Below are 14,955 nucleotides of genomic sequence, written 5' to 3'. Positions count from 1 at the left end.
GTGTGTGTGTGTGTGTGTGTGTGTGTGTGTGTGTGTGTGTGTGTGTGTGTGTGTGTGTGTGTGTCAAAGATGCATTTTTAAAAAGTCTGCAACACTACCCCCTGCTATTTAATGAATGAAACCCTATAAAGGAAAAAAAAACTTATTACTGTATTAAATACAAATGTTTAATACAAATACATTTTCTATTTAATACAAATATTTATATAAAAAATCGAATGGCTTTTTATTGTTTTATTTCTATATGTATATGTGTGTGTGTGTACATACACACAGTGGTGTAAAAAAGTGTTCTAATATTTAAATTTGTTTGATGATCTGAAACATTAAAGTGTGACAAACATGCAAACAAATAAGAAATCAGGAAGGGGGCTAACACTTTTTCACACCACTGTATATAAAATATATATATATTTTTTTTTAAATATGCCGCAAATGCCTGATCAGAACTAATTGTTCCGGAGAGCTGTGTAATAAAAGCTCATGTTAAATAGTACAACGTGAATATTACTCAAAATGCTTGTATGTTGAGTTCTTCATTTTCATTCCCCAAACATTTCCCAAACTGTTTATTTAATCGCTCTTGTGTGTATGTTTGTGTGCACGCAGGGGCAAGTTTGCAGTGGTGAAGAAGTGTGTGGAGAAGACTACTGGCAAGGAGCACGCTGCGAAGTTCCTGAGGAAAAGGCGGAAGGGTCAGGACTGCCGAGGCGACATTCTGAATGAGATCGCGGTGCTGGAGTCAGCCAAGGCGAATCCCTATGTGGTGGCACTGCACGAGGTCTATGAGACCACCACAGAGATCATCCTCGTCTTAGAGTGGTAAGGCACGCACTCACACAGTTATGTAGTGACATTCCCTGACCGTGAAAGTTAAGCGCAGTGCGGAGTGTTTTATGATGACTTGGACATTGCGCACCATAATTTTGTTATTCCAAGTCACCAGGGCTTTTGAAGATTATAATTACAGGCACAAAGAAATGGCACAGCGGGCAAATCAAAACAGGAATTTTTCGTAATGCTGTTGTTTGAAAGCGTGTGTTTGGAGCTTGTTTGTCTGTACCTTTCTGGATGTTACCACAGACCACAGTTGAACTAGTTCTTCTTTTAACTGAGTGAGCTGAATGTTCCCATACAATAACCATAAAAAGAAATCAAAGAAACAAATTCTTAAGTGAGAATGTGGTGTTCTAGTGTTCGGTCCTCGTGAAAGGTCAAATCCGAACACTTCTCAAAAAGCACTGCAATGTGACTGCATTTTTTCTGACCATGCTGCAACCTCGCCAAAATCAAGAATCACTGAAAACGTTCAGCAGACCTGACTCAGACCTATGAGTTTTCATGAGTTTTATTTAAAGTATTGATAACCTAAATTCACTTCATTACTCATCCACATTTTGCCACAAATAAAAATAGCTCACCCTTAAGTTGTTCCAAAACCATATGGCTTTCATTGTGTAACACACAATGAAGGGTTTTTTGATACTTTTGTCCTTTTTAAAGCTCAAAAGCTACAGTCTCCATTCATTGTAATTAAATGGAAAAGAGCAGCCAGGACATTCTTGGAAATTTCTGAATTAAAAAAAGGTAAATGTAAAAATGTGAAATATTATGTACAAAAAGACGTGAAATGGGTTTGGAACAACATGGGCTGTAAATGTTGACTTGTGAGTTATTCATTTAACACTTTGGTATTCACCACATATTTGAGAAAATTGCTTACTGTATATTTTCAGCTGAAGCATAATCAAACACTTTTAGTTTTCCAGTAAACCTGAAGCTGATAACGTTTACTAATGATGAGGAAATGACAGGTCATTATGTTTAAATGCTTTTCGTAAGCTCTCTGTGTATCTATCATTTAAATCTCCCTTATTTTTTCCCCTTAATTTGTTAAAGGAATTAGTTTTTTTTCCCCTACTATCTGTGTTATTGCTGTGTAAATTCTACATAATATCAACACGTATTGTGTGTTGATCTGTGTAGAGAGGCAGGATGCTGACTGGTTGGATGATGGAGGTTTTGAGAATTGGTAGATTATATCTCTGTCTGAAAGGTAACATGCCACAAAAAAAAAGTCAAATAGTTGCTGCACACGGCTAAGCCACTTCCTCTGAAGAGACAGCTGTATGTCAATCTGTCACTTGTAAGCACGCACATTGGCATGTGTGCAGGCAACCTGTGGAGTAAGTTTACCTTATAAGGAAGGTAACTCTTCTCGTTTTTCGTCAATTGTTGTGCAAGTTCAGTCACATCAGTCAAGGTCTGTGAGACTGAAGTCATGGTCTGGTCTGTTTGCACATAACATATATAGATATACAAGTCTTATTTATATTTTTATATGAATAAACTATCATATATATACATTCTAAATTTTTTGTATAAAACTTTTACAAAAAAAGGTGAGTTCAGCCCCACTCTTTTTTTTTTTTTTTTTTGCATGTTTGCATATTTCTGTGTCTGCTGTCGTGTCAGAACAGTCTGTCTGGTTTTGGTAAGGAACAATGCATCCAGTTCATTTTACTCTGGTTGTCTGATGTTAGTTAAATCCTTAAACTTGGATGTGGGCAGGTTTAGCAGTAAAAACCAGTTAAACCGAAGAGACACGGACAGAAAGAGACACTTCAATTTCCATTTCCTGTGGCTTTTCTTCTAAAAGCAGAGCTGCGATGTACTCGCATTTGCATGTGCAATGCATCACCACATCCTCTGTTGTCAGAAACAAACCGAGTTCTCGCAGTTTTCTGCCATTTAAAGTTAAAACCCTAGCTATTGTAAGACTGAGAATAGAAAAGGTCATAATTACATTTACCAAACACACACAGACACCCCACGCAAATTTGTGGTGAAACACCAGCACCGACTATTACATAAACACACTAGCCACTTTTTCAAAAGCCACATGTACATATGTTTGGTGTAAAATGAGATTATTTTAGGATGTTTTTGGGACTGGCTGGTAAATTTTAAAATGGGTCAGATCAAGTAACAGGCCTAACTGTAGGTTAGAGAGAGTTTTCATCTTCTTAAAACTATTATTCATACTTTCAAGCAGTCTGCATTTACATTGAAGGATCTAATAGAGATTTTAGGGTGATCTCTTTTGTTTTGGGCTGTAAAAACACACTAGCAACCACTTGCAACACCATAGCAGAATTTATCACAGACAAGGGATGTTCTTTGAAAAAAAATGAGTTGAGTGATTTGTCGAGTGATCTGTTTCTTAAAATCCCTTATTTTTTGGTGAATCTGATATTGGTACTAATAATTATATTGTTTTTATATTCCTGTTACAAAACTAATTGAGATTTCTCACTAGAGCTTTTGGTGTGGATCTGAATTTGTTTGTCGAGTTGGTTACCATTTGTTTGGTACGAAAGCAGTTTTGATGCAGTCCACAGTAGGTATGTCTACAAGCCGTCCTAAATTCGTGGAAGTGAATCGCGATTGACGACAAATGTGTTTCTCAGAGTTGCTGTTTTCTAGATAGATTGTCTTTGGAGAGCATTCTTCACATCTTTAGCAAGACTCTTTAAGTCCGAGTACTCACTCTCGTCTTTTCGTGAGAGGGGAAATGCGCTCTTGGTGGTCTTGGGTAGCGGATGAGCATATTTTTATCCTTGCTTTCTGTTCCAGAAAAAGTTTGTTTGAGCGACAACTTGAAATTCCTCTGTCATTCGTCGTTCACCAGCGCAGTGGCATTTTGATCAGGTGAAATCAATAAAAATGGGACGTCAACGTCACCAGCCTGTAAGTGTGATTTTTAAAAAAAAATTTTTTATGCAATGGCTGCTCCTCTTGAGTCGATCATAAATCCGAGTCAGTCCATGGAACCACTTTTATAGATTCTTCAGATTTTCTCTCACACACACAACGAAACCAAAACATGTTTTTCATACATGAAAGGCTGTGAGGATTTGACCCTGCACATGTGTGAGCATTAACAGACCTCTTTGGGGTTTGTTTTGCTGCTGTTATTTTAGAAGACGGTCACTTCGGGGGAATTTGGAGTGGAGGGTTTATTCCATTAGGGTGAAGGGCTTGAGTTGTTGTGATATGTTTGATTAAAGGGGGGAAGGGGGTGCGAAAGGTTCCCAATATCCCAGTGTAATTCTTTATAAGCCTCTAGTTGCTCATCTGATAAGCGATACCCAAAATCCCCTATTTATACAGCTGGATTCAACTGTTATGTAACACACACCACACACACATCCATACAGACTCTCCACTGTAGATGAAAAGCTAATACATGAATGTCTATTGGATGGGGCTTATGTGTGCGGCCCGTAAGCCACTACACATGGCCCTGATTTTCACAATCTTTCATCGCCCCAAAGGAGTAACTGCTTGCAAATCCTCATGGTAACCCTCGCTACGGTTATGCAAGGATGAAATTCCCCATCCGTCGGTACCCAGAAGTCTTCTCTAATTTAATAATTAGCTGTCTTGTTGGAGAAGCCCAATTATAATGTGTAGAAATGAGTGCAAACACCTGGCGTAGCGTTCAAACGACTCCACACATGTGGGTGGTGTACACATGTACTGTTGATTTCTTGGAAATTTTTACGAGTTATTGTTTTATTGAGCTCATTATATGCTTGATATGGCTTAAATACTAATATCAGATGGGACTATGAGAAACACCTCACCCTCATCTCTGAAACTGTTATTCTAAGATGGTTGAGGGTGTGTTTGTGTCTTTTTGGGTGTCTCCAATCATAGATTTATTTAATGTTTTTTTTTCTTCTTTTTTGGCACAATAAAAAAAAAAAAGTATTACGTAAGAACTTAATTTGAGATCTAAATTGTAACCTTCTCTCTCTTTTTCTGTTTCAGTGCTGCCGGAGGTGAAATTTTTAACCAGTGTGTTGCTGATAATGACGAGGCCTTCACAGAGAAAGACGTCATCCGATTGGCCAGACAGATTCTGATGGGCGTGGCCTGTTTCCATCAAAACAACGTAGTTCATTTGGACCTTAAGGTGAGTGTACTGTTTGTATTTTCGTGTTCGTGTTCGTGCACATGTACGTCATGATGATTCAGCCAGAGTTCTGGAATGTCTCAAACATCTTTTTGACCATTCTTGGCAGTGTGGGATTGAATCAGAACAGTTTTGTTGCAACAAATATGCCAGAAAGTTACTTGAGGGCTAAAACGTCTCTGCTGCCCCTTTTTTCTCATCTGAGATGGGGTGTATGTGTGTGAATTCAAATGCATTAATGTCCACAGTAATTGATTAAATCGCTGTATTATGTCTGTGTATGTGGGCGTAACAAAGAAAGGAACTACAAATAGTTTCCCCTCTGTTCTGTTTTGGGCTATAGTACACCCTAGATTTATTTATTTATTTTTTTTGGTTTAACAACATTGATTGTGTAACAACAAGAGGCATAGGTCAGCAAAAAAAGTTAGATAGCATTTGCAGAAATAATGGGATTGAATGACTTTTGATAGTGTGCTTAAGACCACTATTAACCAGACCTGTTTAAACACACTCTGTTGTAATAACGCCAAGTGCTTCAATCTAATTTTAACATTATTAATTTCATCAGTTTTGTGCCTCGGGATGTTAGACTGAATGAAAGCGTTTGATTTTAGTGAACTTATTATTTGCATGCTTGAGGTGGAAACTGTTTGATAAATGGTTAATGCGGCACTAAAAGGGTACTTTTCACATGCAACTATTAAATTCTGTTAAAAAGTAAATGAAATTTTAGTACCAATAAATTTTCTAAGTGTTTTTTAATTTTTTTATTATTATTATTATTGGGGAAACAGGTTCTGCTCTGTAATTCAATGTTTCCTTTCTCTCACACCCGTAATGTCTTCTCCAGCCTCAGAACATCCTGTTGACGAGTGCCAAGCCATTGGGTGACATCCGTATTGTTGACTTCGGCTTATCTCGGCGGGTGGACAGTGTGTCAGAGTTACGGGAGATCCTGGGCACTCCCGAGTATGTGGGTGAGTCGGACCTCCTTAATTTGCAAACCTCAAATCCTCCTGCGCACAGCATTACTGCTGCAAAAAACGGATATGTGAAGACTTGTCAGCTCAGTATAGTGAAGAGGAGGGGTAAAACAAAAGCTTGTTTAAGACTAATGAAACGTAACTATTGACTTGGTTGTGACTCCCTCAGTCATAGAAAATCTGCAGAAAAATCTGGCATAAAATGGTAAACATTTTCTAGCCTTACCTACATTTTATTATAATTTTCTTTTATATCATTGATCGTTTTTGAACACTTTTGCATCAGACTGCTGAGATAATGAAACATTTTTTTGTTTTGTTTTTTTGTGCACGTGTAGCTGTGTTGTGAAGGGTAATGAGACATTTGTTTCTCTCTTTCCTTCAGCTCCTGAGGTCCTGGACTATGAGCCCATCAGCACAGCTACTGACATGTGGTAAGTTGAACTCTTTGAGTGTCCAGAGTCCAGACGTATGTGTGTGTGTGAGAGTTTGTAGTATTTGACACTCATATGAGGTGTTTTATAAAGGTCATTTATCCTTGTGGCTACATCTGGATAACTGGGCCTATAAAAGCAGATGCAATTTGCATGATTCATTTCTGTAATCTAGTCATTCAATAAATGTGTCCGTGTTTATCTGCATGATAAAAAGTCAGCATGTGCAATCAGTTTACAACCCACTGAATATCCAGAACATTGTCTAGAAAGTTCACACACATTGTTCCCTGTCTTTCATATTTTAACTTTCATTAGTGGAGCTCACTAAAATAATCACTATTACTTTTGTTCATGCTTAAAGATTTTGAATAAACCTCTAACCCCAAGTATGAGCAAAACTAATGATTCTTGCTGTAGTTTGAAGTTGCAATGTAACGGAAGTAGCAACAGATCTTTTCTTCTGTATTGTGATGTACCGATTGTAGGAAGTTATGAAATTAAGGAATAATTACAATTAAAAAAAAATGGTAAAGAATAAAATAAATATATATGCACGATGAATTGTTCACACTAAGATCTATAACGTGTATTTAGAATATATTTAGTTTTCCATTTCATGCCGGCTTTAAGAATTAAACTTAACAACCTGTATGACTTGTTAAGTGTCTTATTACTTTTCTAATCCTAAATCTGCTTAAAATAAACATGTTTAAAGCCCAAGCTGGTTTCCTGGTCTTATCTGGTTTAAGCTGGTCTCCCAACCAAACCAGCAGAGAAATGCCCAAAATCCAAAACCAGTCAGGCCGTGCTGGAGACCAACTGAAAGTTTGAAACTAGCAAACTTTTTTTTTTTTTTCTTTTAGCAGTGTAGGCTTATTGATTATCATGTGATAAAACATCACATTTTAAGATGTGTTTTTTTCTGCCGTACTGATCTGTGTTGCTGCTTTTCCCCTACAGGAGCATTGGGGTGCTGATTTACGTGATGCTCACAGGCGAGTCACCTTTTCTGGGAGAAGAAAAGCAGGAGACCTTCCTGAACATCTCCCAGGTCAATGTGGACTACTCGCAGGATGTCTTTCAGGGCATCTCTGACCCCGCTGTGGATTTCATCCAGTCACTGCTCATCAAAAACCCCAGGTAGGGATAGTTGGCTGTTATTTGTAAGAGTGGATGTGAAATGACATTGTGACGCTCCAGTTTTGTTTAGGCAAACTTACATAACCTGCTTGATGGAGACCAGACATGCAATCTAACGCTTCAATCTCTCATTAAAATGTAATGGACCCCGGGTCTTGAATATACAGTGAAATTATCCTTGCAATCTTACTTTTTCCCCCACATCCCTGGGCACTTTTGCTGCAACTGATGAATGGTGAAAGGCTTTTTGGGTCTGCTGGTGTAACAAATGGAAGTCCAGACCTGCCGTCGTCACTGCTGTATGGGAACTGATAGTAGCAGGGTCTCTGATCCAGAACTATAATCTGCACTCCATAAAACTTAATGCTTGTAGATCATCGCCACTGAAAAAGCAGGAGAGGAAAAATGGTAGCTTAAAGCAATGTGGTAAAATTCCTCTGAATGTGAGTAATTGGGGAAGGAAAAATCTGGGAACCTAAACGAGAGAGTGTGAGAGCCTTTCATTTGGTGGAGAAACCAAATGCTGATGAGAACCGTAGTGCATCATTGCACAAAAAAGCACACTCTTGACATTTTCTCACATTTTGTAATTCTTTACCATAGGCCAATTTTGCGGTCTTTGCTCAAAGTATGTATATATTTTTATTATTATTATTATTATTATTAGAAAATAATATAAATAGACCTGTATCTATTATATTTTATATTGTTATTTTATTCAGTTTCACTTTTTTCCATACTTGTTTATTATTATTATAATTATTTGCATTTTTTGGAAAATAATATATAATAGACAGGTCTGTTTATTTTAGTTTCCCAAATAAAATAAAAGTATGATTTTTTTTTTTGTGTGTGAACGACAATATAAAATAGAATAAATAGGTCTTTTTATTTAATTTTATCAATTCACCCAAACAGTATTTTTCTTACTTTTTCCTATTTTTTTTATTTTTTATAAAATAACCCGACCTATTATTTGAAAATTATGCATGAATTTATTTTATTTAAAACAAAACTTGTTTTTCTTTATACTTTGGCAGTATAATTTTGTTGCAGTATCATCATTCTGTGTGCCAATATGAGAATGTGACTTACCAACACTCTCAGTAGTGACCAGTTCTGATATGTATGTTGTACAATCTGATATAAAAGATGTTGCATAATATGCACATTTAACAAACAAACAAAAAAAATCACAAAGTATGTTTGTCTTTCTCTCTCTCTCTCTCTCTCTCTCTCTCTCTCTCTCTCTCTAGAAAACGAGCAACAGTGGAACAGTGTTTGACTCATCCCTGGTTAAGGGTCGACTCTCATCAACACGCTGTGGACGCCCCTCTAGATGAGCAAGAAGCCAGCCAATCCGAATCAGAGCCTGAAAGTCCTGTCCCCTCCCCAGAACTTGTCATCATCCCTTCATATCCCACCTGGCTAGGCCAGGGGGAGCTGAAGACGGGTTGGGACACTTTCAGTTTCACAGAACCATTCCCACCTCGTCCCGAGATACAACAAGAACTCATCTGTTAAGCAACGGACATGATTGCCCAATCGGAGGGCCTCTGTGTTAACGACCTGCCAGACTGGTGTGGCCTACTTTGGACTGGACAGCGGCGGTCTACTCAGGTGTTTGCAGCACCGTTGTATGTGCGTGTGAAGTCTTTGTGTCGTCTTGTGTGGGATATGTAGCCGTCCTGGTCTGTGAATGCGAGTTGACCTCCCTTATGACCACAGAGGTGTGCGCGTGTGTCTACAACAGATCTGAATGAGATTTTTTTTAAAGCCCCCTTAATAAAGCATTCTTAAGCTCTTGGTCAAGGTTCTTAACTCAACGCACCACAATGGATTGTTTATACTTTTAGAGTGGATTGAACCTTCTCTGCTGTCTGTACTTGGTCCAAATCTCAAGTCGGAGTCTCCCCAGGAAGTGCCTGCTGCATTGTAGGAAGGAAATGGAAAGCTCTGATAAATTGATCATTGCTCTTCACTGGACCAACGCATTATAAAATATTCTGAAGAACTGACACTGCTTCTTTCCTCAAACAGTAGATTTGACATCATTCTGCTTCTTTAGAAGTGGCACCTGCATTTTAATGAACTGATTCACAGAGACTACTTTTGTTCTAGCACTTTCGGTGGGAATAAATTTGTACTAAATCTCCCAACAAGCACATTTAAGTAGTTCAACATGGTCATTCATACCCACAAGCCACTGTTTGTTTGATTTCTCTCACCGTTTCTGTACCACTTTTTTCCTTTTCTTATTCATAAGTTTGCTATAATTGCACAAATGTCTTGTACCGTTGTTGTTGTTTTCAAGAGGTATTTTTGCCTTTTTGTAATATATTCTGTATGTTATTTTTTGTGTCTGGTAAGGCATCATGGGCATCGAGAGGTAAATTTTCCAAGTCGTCCGTGATGGAGTGGGGCTTATGACTGAGGGCCGCTCAAAGTCTTCTGGGATTTGAGCATTTCAGACAGTTGTGGGAGATGTTTGCATTTTCAGAAGAACAGAGTACAACAAAACAAAAGGCTTTGATAATTGTATATTTTTTATTTAAAAAAAAGAATGTAAAAAAGTATTTTTCTACAGTTGTGGTATTTTAAGATTAATATGAGAAAATAAATTGTAATATTAATTTAGTTTTTTTTTTTTTTTTTAACCAGTTGTGCTTATAAAAGTTTGCACTTGCGTCCAGTTGGACTACTTATGTATTATTGGCATGCCTGGCAAGATATTGAAGAAAATAAATGATCATTTTGTATTAAACTTATGAAGAATCTTGTTTGTTTACCTTCTAATAGGTTCTAATTAAAGCAAGAAGCCGTGGTTTACAGTGAATTTATAACAGCCAAGGGGCGCCTAAAACTACCCTTAGCTGTTATAAATTCACTGTAAACCATGGCTTCACGGGGCTTATTGCTTTTATAAAACGGTTATTCCATAGATGTATTAAGGTTTCACAAAATAAAACCGAGCAAATAAAGTGTAATGATATTAATAAAAAAGTATTCTTCCACCAAACAATCTAGTTCCTCAGAAACAGTTGTGGTTGCAATAAAGTGGTTGCCGAGCAACACACAAATGTAAACAAAGGTGTATGTTTGTAGAGTAATTTACAACAGCTTTGAACGTGGCTCAGCCAATCAGAATCAAGGACCGGAACTATCCGTTTTATAAATAAACGTTTAAAAGTTTGAGGTCAATAAGACTTTTTTAATAGCTTTTGAAATGCACCAAGGCTGCATTTATTTGATAAAAAATGCAATAAAAAGTTAGTATTGTGAAATATTACAATTTAATGTAACTTTTTTTATTTCAATATTAAAAATGTAATTTATTCCTGTGACAGTAAAGCTGAATTTTCAGCATCATTACTCCAGTCTTCAGTGTCTCATGATCCTTCAGAAATCATTCTAATTTGCTGATTTGCTGCTCAAGAAACATTTCTCATCAATGTTGAAAATCATTGTTCTGCTTAATATTTTTATGGAAACCATTATACATTATGGTTGAACATGGTTCAGAAGAACAGCATTTATTTGAGATTTTTGTGATGTAAATTTCTTTACTGCGTATATATAGATATCCATAAACCAGCCATAACAAAAATAATATTGTAATGTAGTGAAACAATTTCCAAAATTTGTTTTAATATTTAGAAACATAAATGATAAAATCTTGATAGACTACAAAAGAAAGTGTGCAAAATGATCCTTTGTTGGACTAAGGTATCAAGTTTCCACATTCCAACCATCAAGGTTACAGGGAAATATGAAATATTGCTCCTCTTTGCAGTTTTCCTAACCATGTGAGACTGAGGTAACCTCTTGAAATGACAGAGGAAAATCCATCATTTTCTTTGAAAGGTGAGATTCTTTTTGCCAGTGTTCCCTCAGAACAGTAGTATTTTCTACATTTGGATGCCAAGCTTACTATCACTAGTCATGAACTCTTACCCTGAAGCGTCTGGCATGCTTTAACCAACTGTAGGACAATGAAATAATGTAACGGGTAAATATTATATCAATTTTTATTTGAGTAAAGATCTATCTTCAATCTTCCAAGATGCTCCGAGAGAAAACTTGTTCTACCTGACAGATAGAAAATGAACTCACTCTTATGTATATCTTTCAGTCAAAAGCAACTGGACACTTTGGAAGTGAAAAAGGTGACACATCTTACCAGACCTTTCCCTACTAATGAAGGAAAGTTGTTTTAGATAGCAATTTTTAACACAATAATGTGTGCCTTTACTCTGAATTTTTAAACACACAAGCAGGAAATGCCATGTGTTTAAGAAAAGAACATGTTCCTGCATTCCTCCACACACACACACACACACACACACACACAGAGGTTGAACAACATTGATGTCTGCCAATAATTGTTTTAATGTGCTTTTCCTCTGCATGTTAGCATTCTTCCTGCACACACACACACACACTCCCACCCTGGTCTCTGGAGTTCCCGTTTCTCAGGGGAATTAGAGGAACGCAATGCTGTTTTTCAGGCAAGCAGATTTTCTTTCCTGTCCTTTCTGTTCTCATTCCATTCTTTCTATCTTCACCTTCAAAAGAAGCTGCATTACTTCTGCTCACTCCCAATACAATGATGGCAAATATATTGTTGATATGTACATAATATAATGACAGTAAATGAAATGCATATACATGAAAGTGTTGACATGCTTTTAAAACTACAGCTTTTTTATCATAAAAGTCATAAAAGATTAATTACTAAATTTAAAAAAAAAACATTTTCTTCAAATGACTCTCAAGTGTGTTTTCATTCTATTTTGTCAGCTCATATATGAAGGATCTCTATGTATCTCTGATGCTGATGAAACGAGCTGCACTGCAGTGATTGGTCGCTCTGTGTTTGTTTAATCTCTTAACGTTTCCTCAGTTTCCCTGCCCTTCCTCATACTGTGACATTATGGTGCAACTGAAACTCATTCTGAAATGTCATCTCTGATTTCATCCTCCAATTCCCCACAGCATAGGGCTGCAGTAACAAGGAAAATTCCAGAAAGTGATCAGAAATTCAAAACATATGGGAACAAAGAGGAATCTTATATCCATAAGATCAGTGGTCTGAGCCGCTCACCTTTGGAGTTACATAACCTGTGGAGGACAGAAGGGCATTATGAAGCTGATGAAGTTCAGACACACTGACAAAATAATCTGTTTGGCAGGTAATGTTCTCGATTACACGTTCAAATAAATTAGTACAAACAAAAAACCAAGAGCAAGATGAGTGCTTTAACTTTCTACTTATTTTATTTGATTGCTAGTAAGGTACCAAATGTTAAAAAAAGAACAATTCAAATGTAAAATAATTCAAAAATACAAATTCTCTCATAATTTACTCCATAGAAGATGTTCTGTCTTCCAAGGTTAGCCTATTTAAATCAATGTGATAAAAGAGTTAAGTCAAAAGTAATCTAGAATTGATCAAAAAGTAGTTTGATTATATTACCTAAAATATATAATGTAATGGATTACGTTGCTAACTACAATTTCTGTCATGTAATTTTGGAATTCAGTAACAGACTACAATTTGTAAGTAATCTACCCTATAGACAGTATACAACTTTACCAGTCTTCTGAGTTTTTTTTTCTCAAGCGATAATCCTTACATGTTTGTCCCATTGAAACAGTCACTGAGAACCAATGAAGCGTGATCAGTTATAATTTTGTCATAGTGAAGTGTATGAAGACAACAACACAAGTCAAAACAGCTTCATATTAGAGTTTATTAAATAAAGGTTTTGACACCCTTCATATCATGCTGTGCAGCCAAAGCTTGTCCGTCATGAAGTAGAGAGAGTGTTTGGCCCCGCATATTTATCACATGGAACTTGTAACATCATGTTTATAACTGACAATTAAAAACACTCCCAAACCTTGAATAGACCTACCTCATGAATTATTAAAATACAACAGCCAATGGCAGGTCTCCAGCAGCAGACCTTTTCAATATTTATATTTTTGCATTAGAAGTTATATTGTTTATTAAAATTACAATATGCAGTTTGGGTGTAGCATGTGTAGATGAATCATATAATGCCTTTGCTCAGCTGCGCATTCAATCTTAAAATCAAATTTTAGTGGTGATATGCAACAAGTTGAATTAAAACACATAAGGCCAAAGTCATTCAGTTCACATTTGAGAAGGATTTCACACGCAGGTGTCTTCATGATTGGAAAGATGAAGTTCTCAGGAGATTTCACTCAGAGACCACAAGAATTCACTTAATGGGCTACGTATTACACATTTTTATTTCTATGTGGTATGTATTTTTTTTTTTTAATTATTATTATTGTTGTTGGTGGAATTGTAAAGCTTTTGTGACTCATGTTTATGAAGTGTGTAGGCATAATGCATAGGGGGTTTTGTGATATTTATCTAAATTGTTCTGGGTTGAACTGGTGTTGGTATAGAACTTGATCTATTAGAGTTATAACACGTGTTATAATTGTTTTGGTGAATGTCTTTGTCAGATCGTAAATGTCTGTTTATTTATGTACACATAACTATATTATTAAGGGTTTATATGTCATCCGTCGCTTTAAATGCTAAAGCTCATTAAAGTTGCCTGGGTGGAATCAGATTGGCTGTATATATAGGTGTTATTAAAATGAATGATGCTTTTATCTGATGCAAATTTATTGATGCAATTTCTCACTTTCTCTCTGTCTCCCTTGACTTTTTGTCAGAGTGTGACAAGCCTCCTTTCTCACGTCTCATTTTTAACCTCTGTGACTATCCCTAGAGGCAGATCCGAGCTCTTGCATAACCAGGACATTCCTTTACGCCTCTGACCCGATTACAGCTCATTAAGGTGAGACACACAGAGCAAAAGGAACAAGAGTGAGAGCGAAAAGTGATCATGACAATGATCACATTAATGAGCACTGAAAGATGAAAGGTGGGAGCCATCTCTGCTTCATGGAAGTGTGTTCAAAATGAGTGTGTGAGTTTCCTTTGTCATGCATAAGGCAATGAATGTTTCAAATTACTTTTCACAGGGTAATATATCATATATCTTGAGGTCAGTGATGGAATATGAGTTTGTTTACTGCTGCCTTAAGTTCACCCTGTTTGACATAACCTCTCTTTTGGATCAATATTATTCTGAAAACAGATGTCTGCTCTATCCTACATGTCCTTTCATAAAAGTGATTTTGAATATTCTTGCCTTCCAAACTATCTGTCAACATATTTTATGCTCTGTTTGTGGTAGATTTAATGCAGAAAACAATTTGTATGCAGAAAACAACTGTATGCAGGGCTGAACTGGCTTGTTTAGACCAGTTCAAGTTTGTAGTTGCATTGACATATTTTCCTTTCCTCCACCACACCACAACAGAAATTAAATGAAATAAAATAAAACAAAACTATATATATATA

General features: G+C 36.6%; 1 protein-coding gene across 1 annotated transcript in view; it reads left to right on the top strand.

The window, feature by feature from the left end:
* LOC107653391 (serine/threonine-protein kinase 17A-like) overlaps nt 1-10,308 on the top strand; it is a 16,566-nt gene extending 6,258 nt beyond the window's left edge. Inside the window, exons 3-8 of the mRNA XM_016440103.1 lie at nt 610-822; nt 4,837-4,981; nt 5,835-5,961; nt 6,353-6,401; nt 7,365-7,544; nt 8,801-10,308. Of these exons, the coding sequence (XP_016295589.1) occupies nt 610-822; nt 4,837-4,981; nt 5,835-5,961; nt 6,353-6,401; nt 7,365-7,544; nt 8,801-9,068 (982 nt within the window). The 3' untranslated portion in view covers nt 9,069-10,308. The remainder of the gene's footprint in view (nt 1-609; nt 823-4,836; nt 4,982-5,834; nt 5,962-6,352; nt 6,402-7,364; nt 7,545-8,800) is intronic.
* Nucleotides 10,309-14,955: the final 4,647 nt, after the last annotated feature.

This window comes from Sinocyclocheilus anshuiensis, unplaced genomic scaffold (genome assembly GCF_001515605.1).
Source record: "Sinocyclocheilus anshuiensis isolate Anshui unplaced genomic scaffold, SAMN03320099.WGS_v1.1 scaffold2013, whole genome shotgun sequence".
NCBI classification, from domain to species: Eukaryota; Metazoa; Chordata; class Actinopteri; order Cypriniformes; family Cyprinidae; genus Sinocyclocheilus; species Sinocyclocheilus anshuiensis.
The sequence above is the reverse complement of the archived record's forward strand: the minus strand, read 5'-3'. Positions and strand labels throughout refer to the sequence as shown.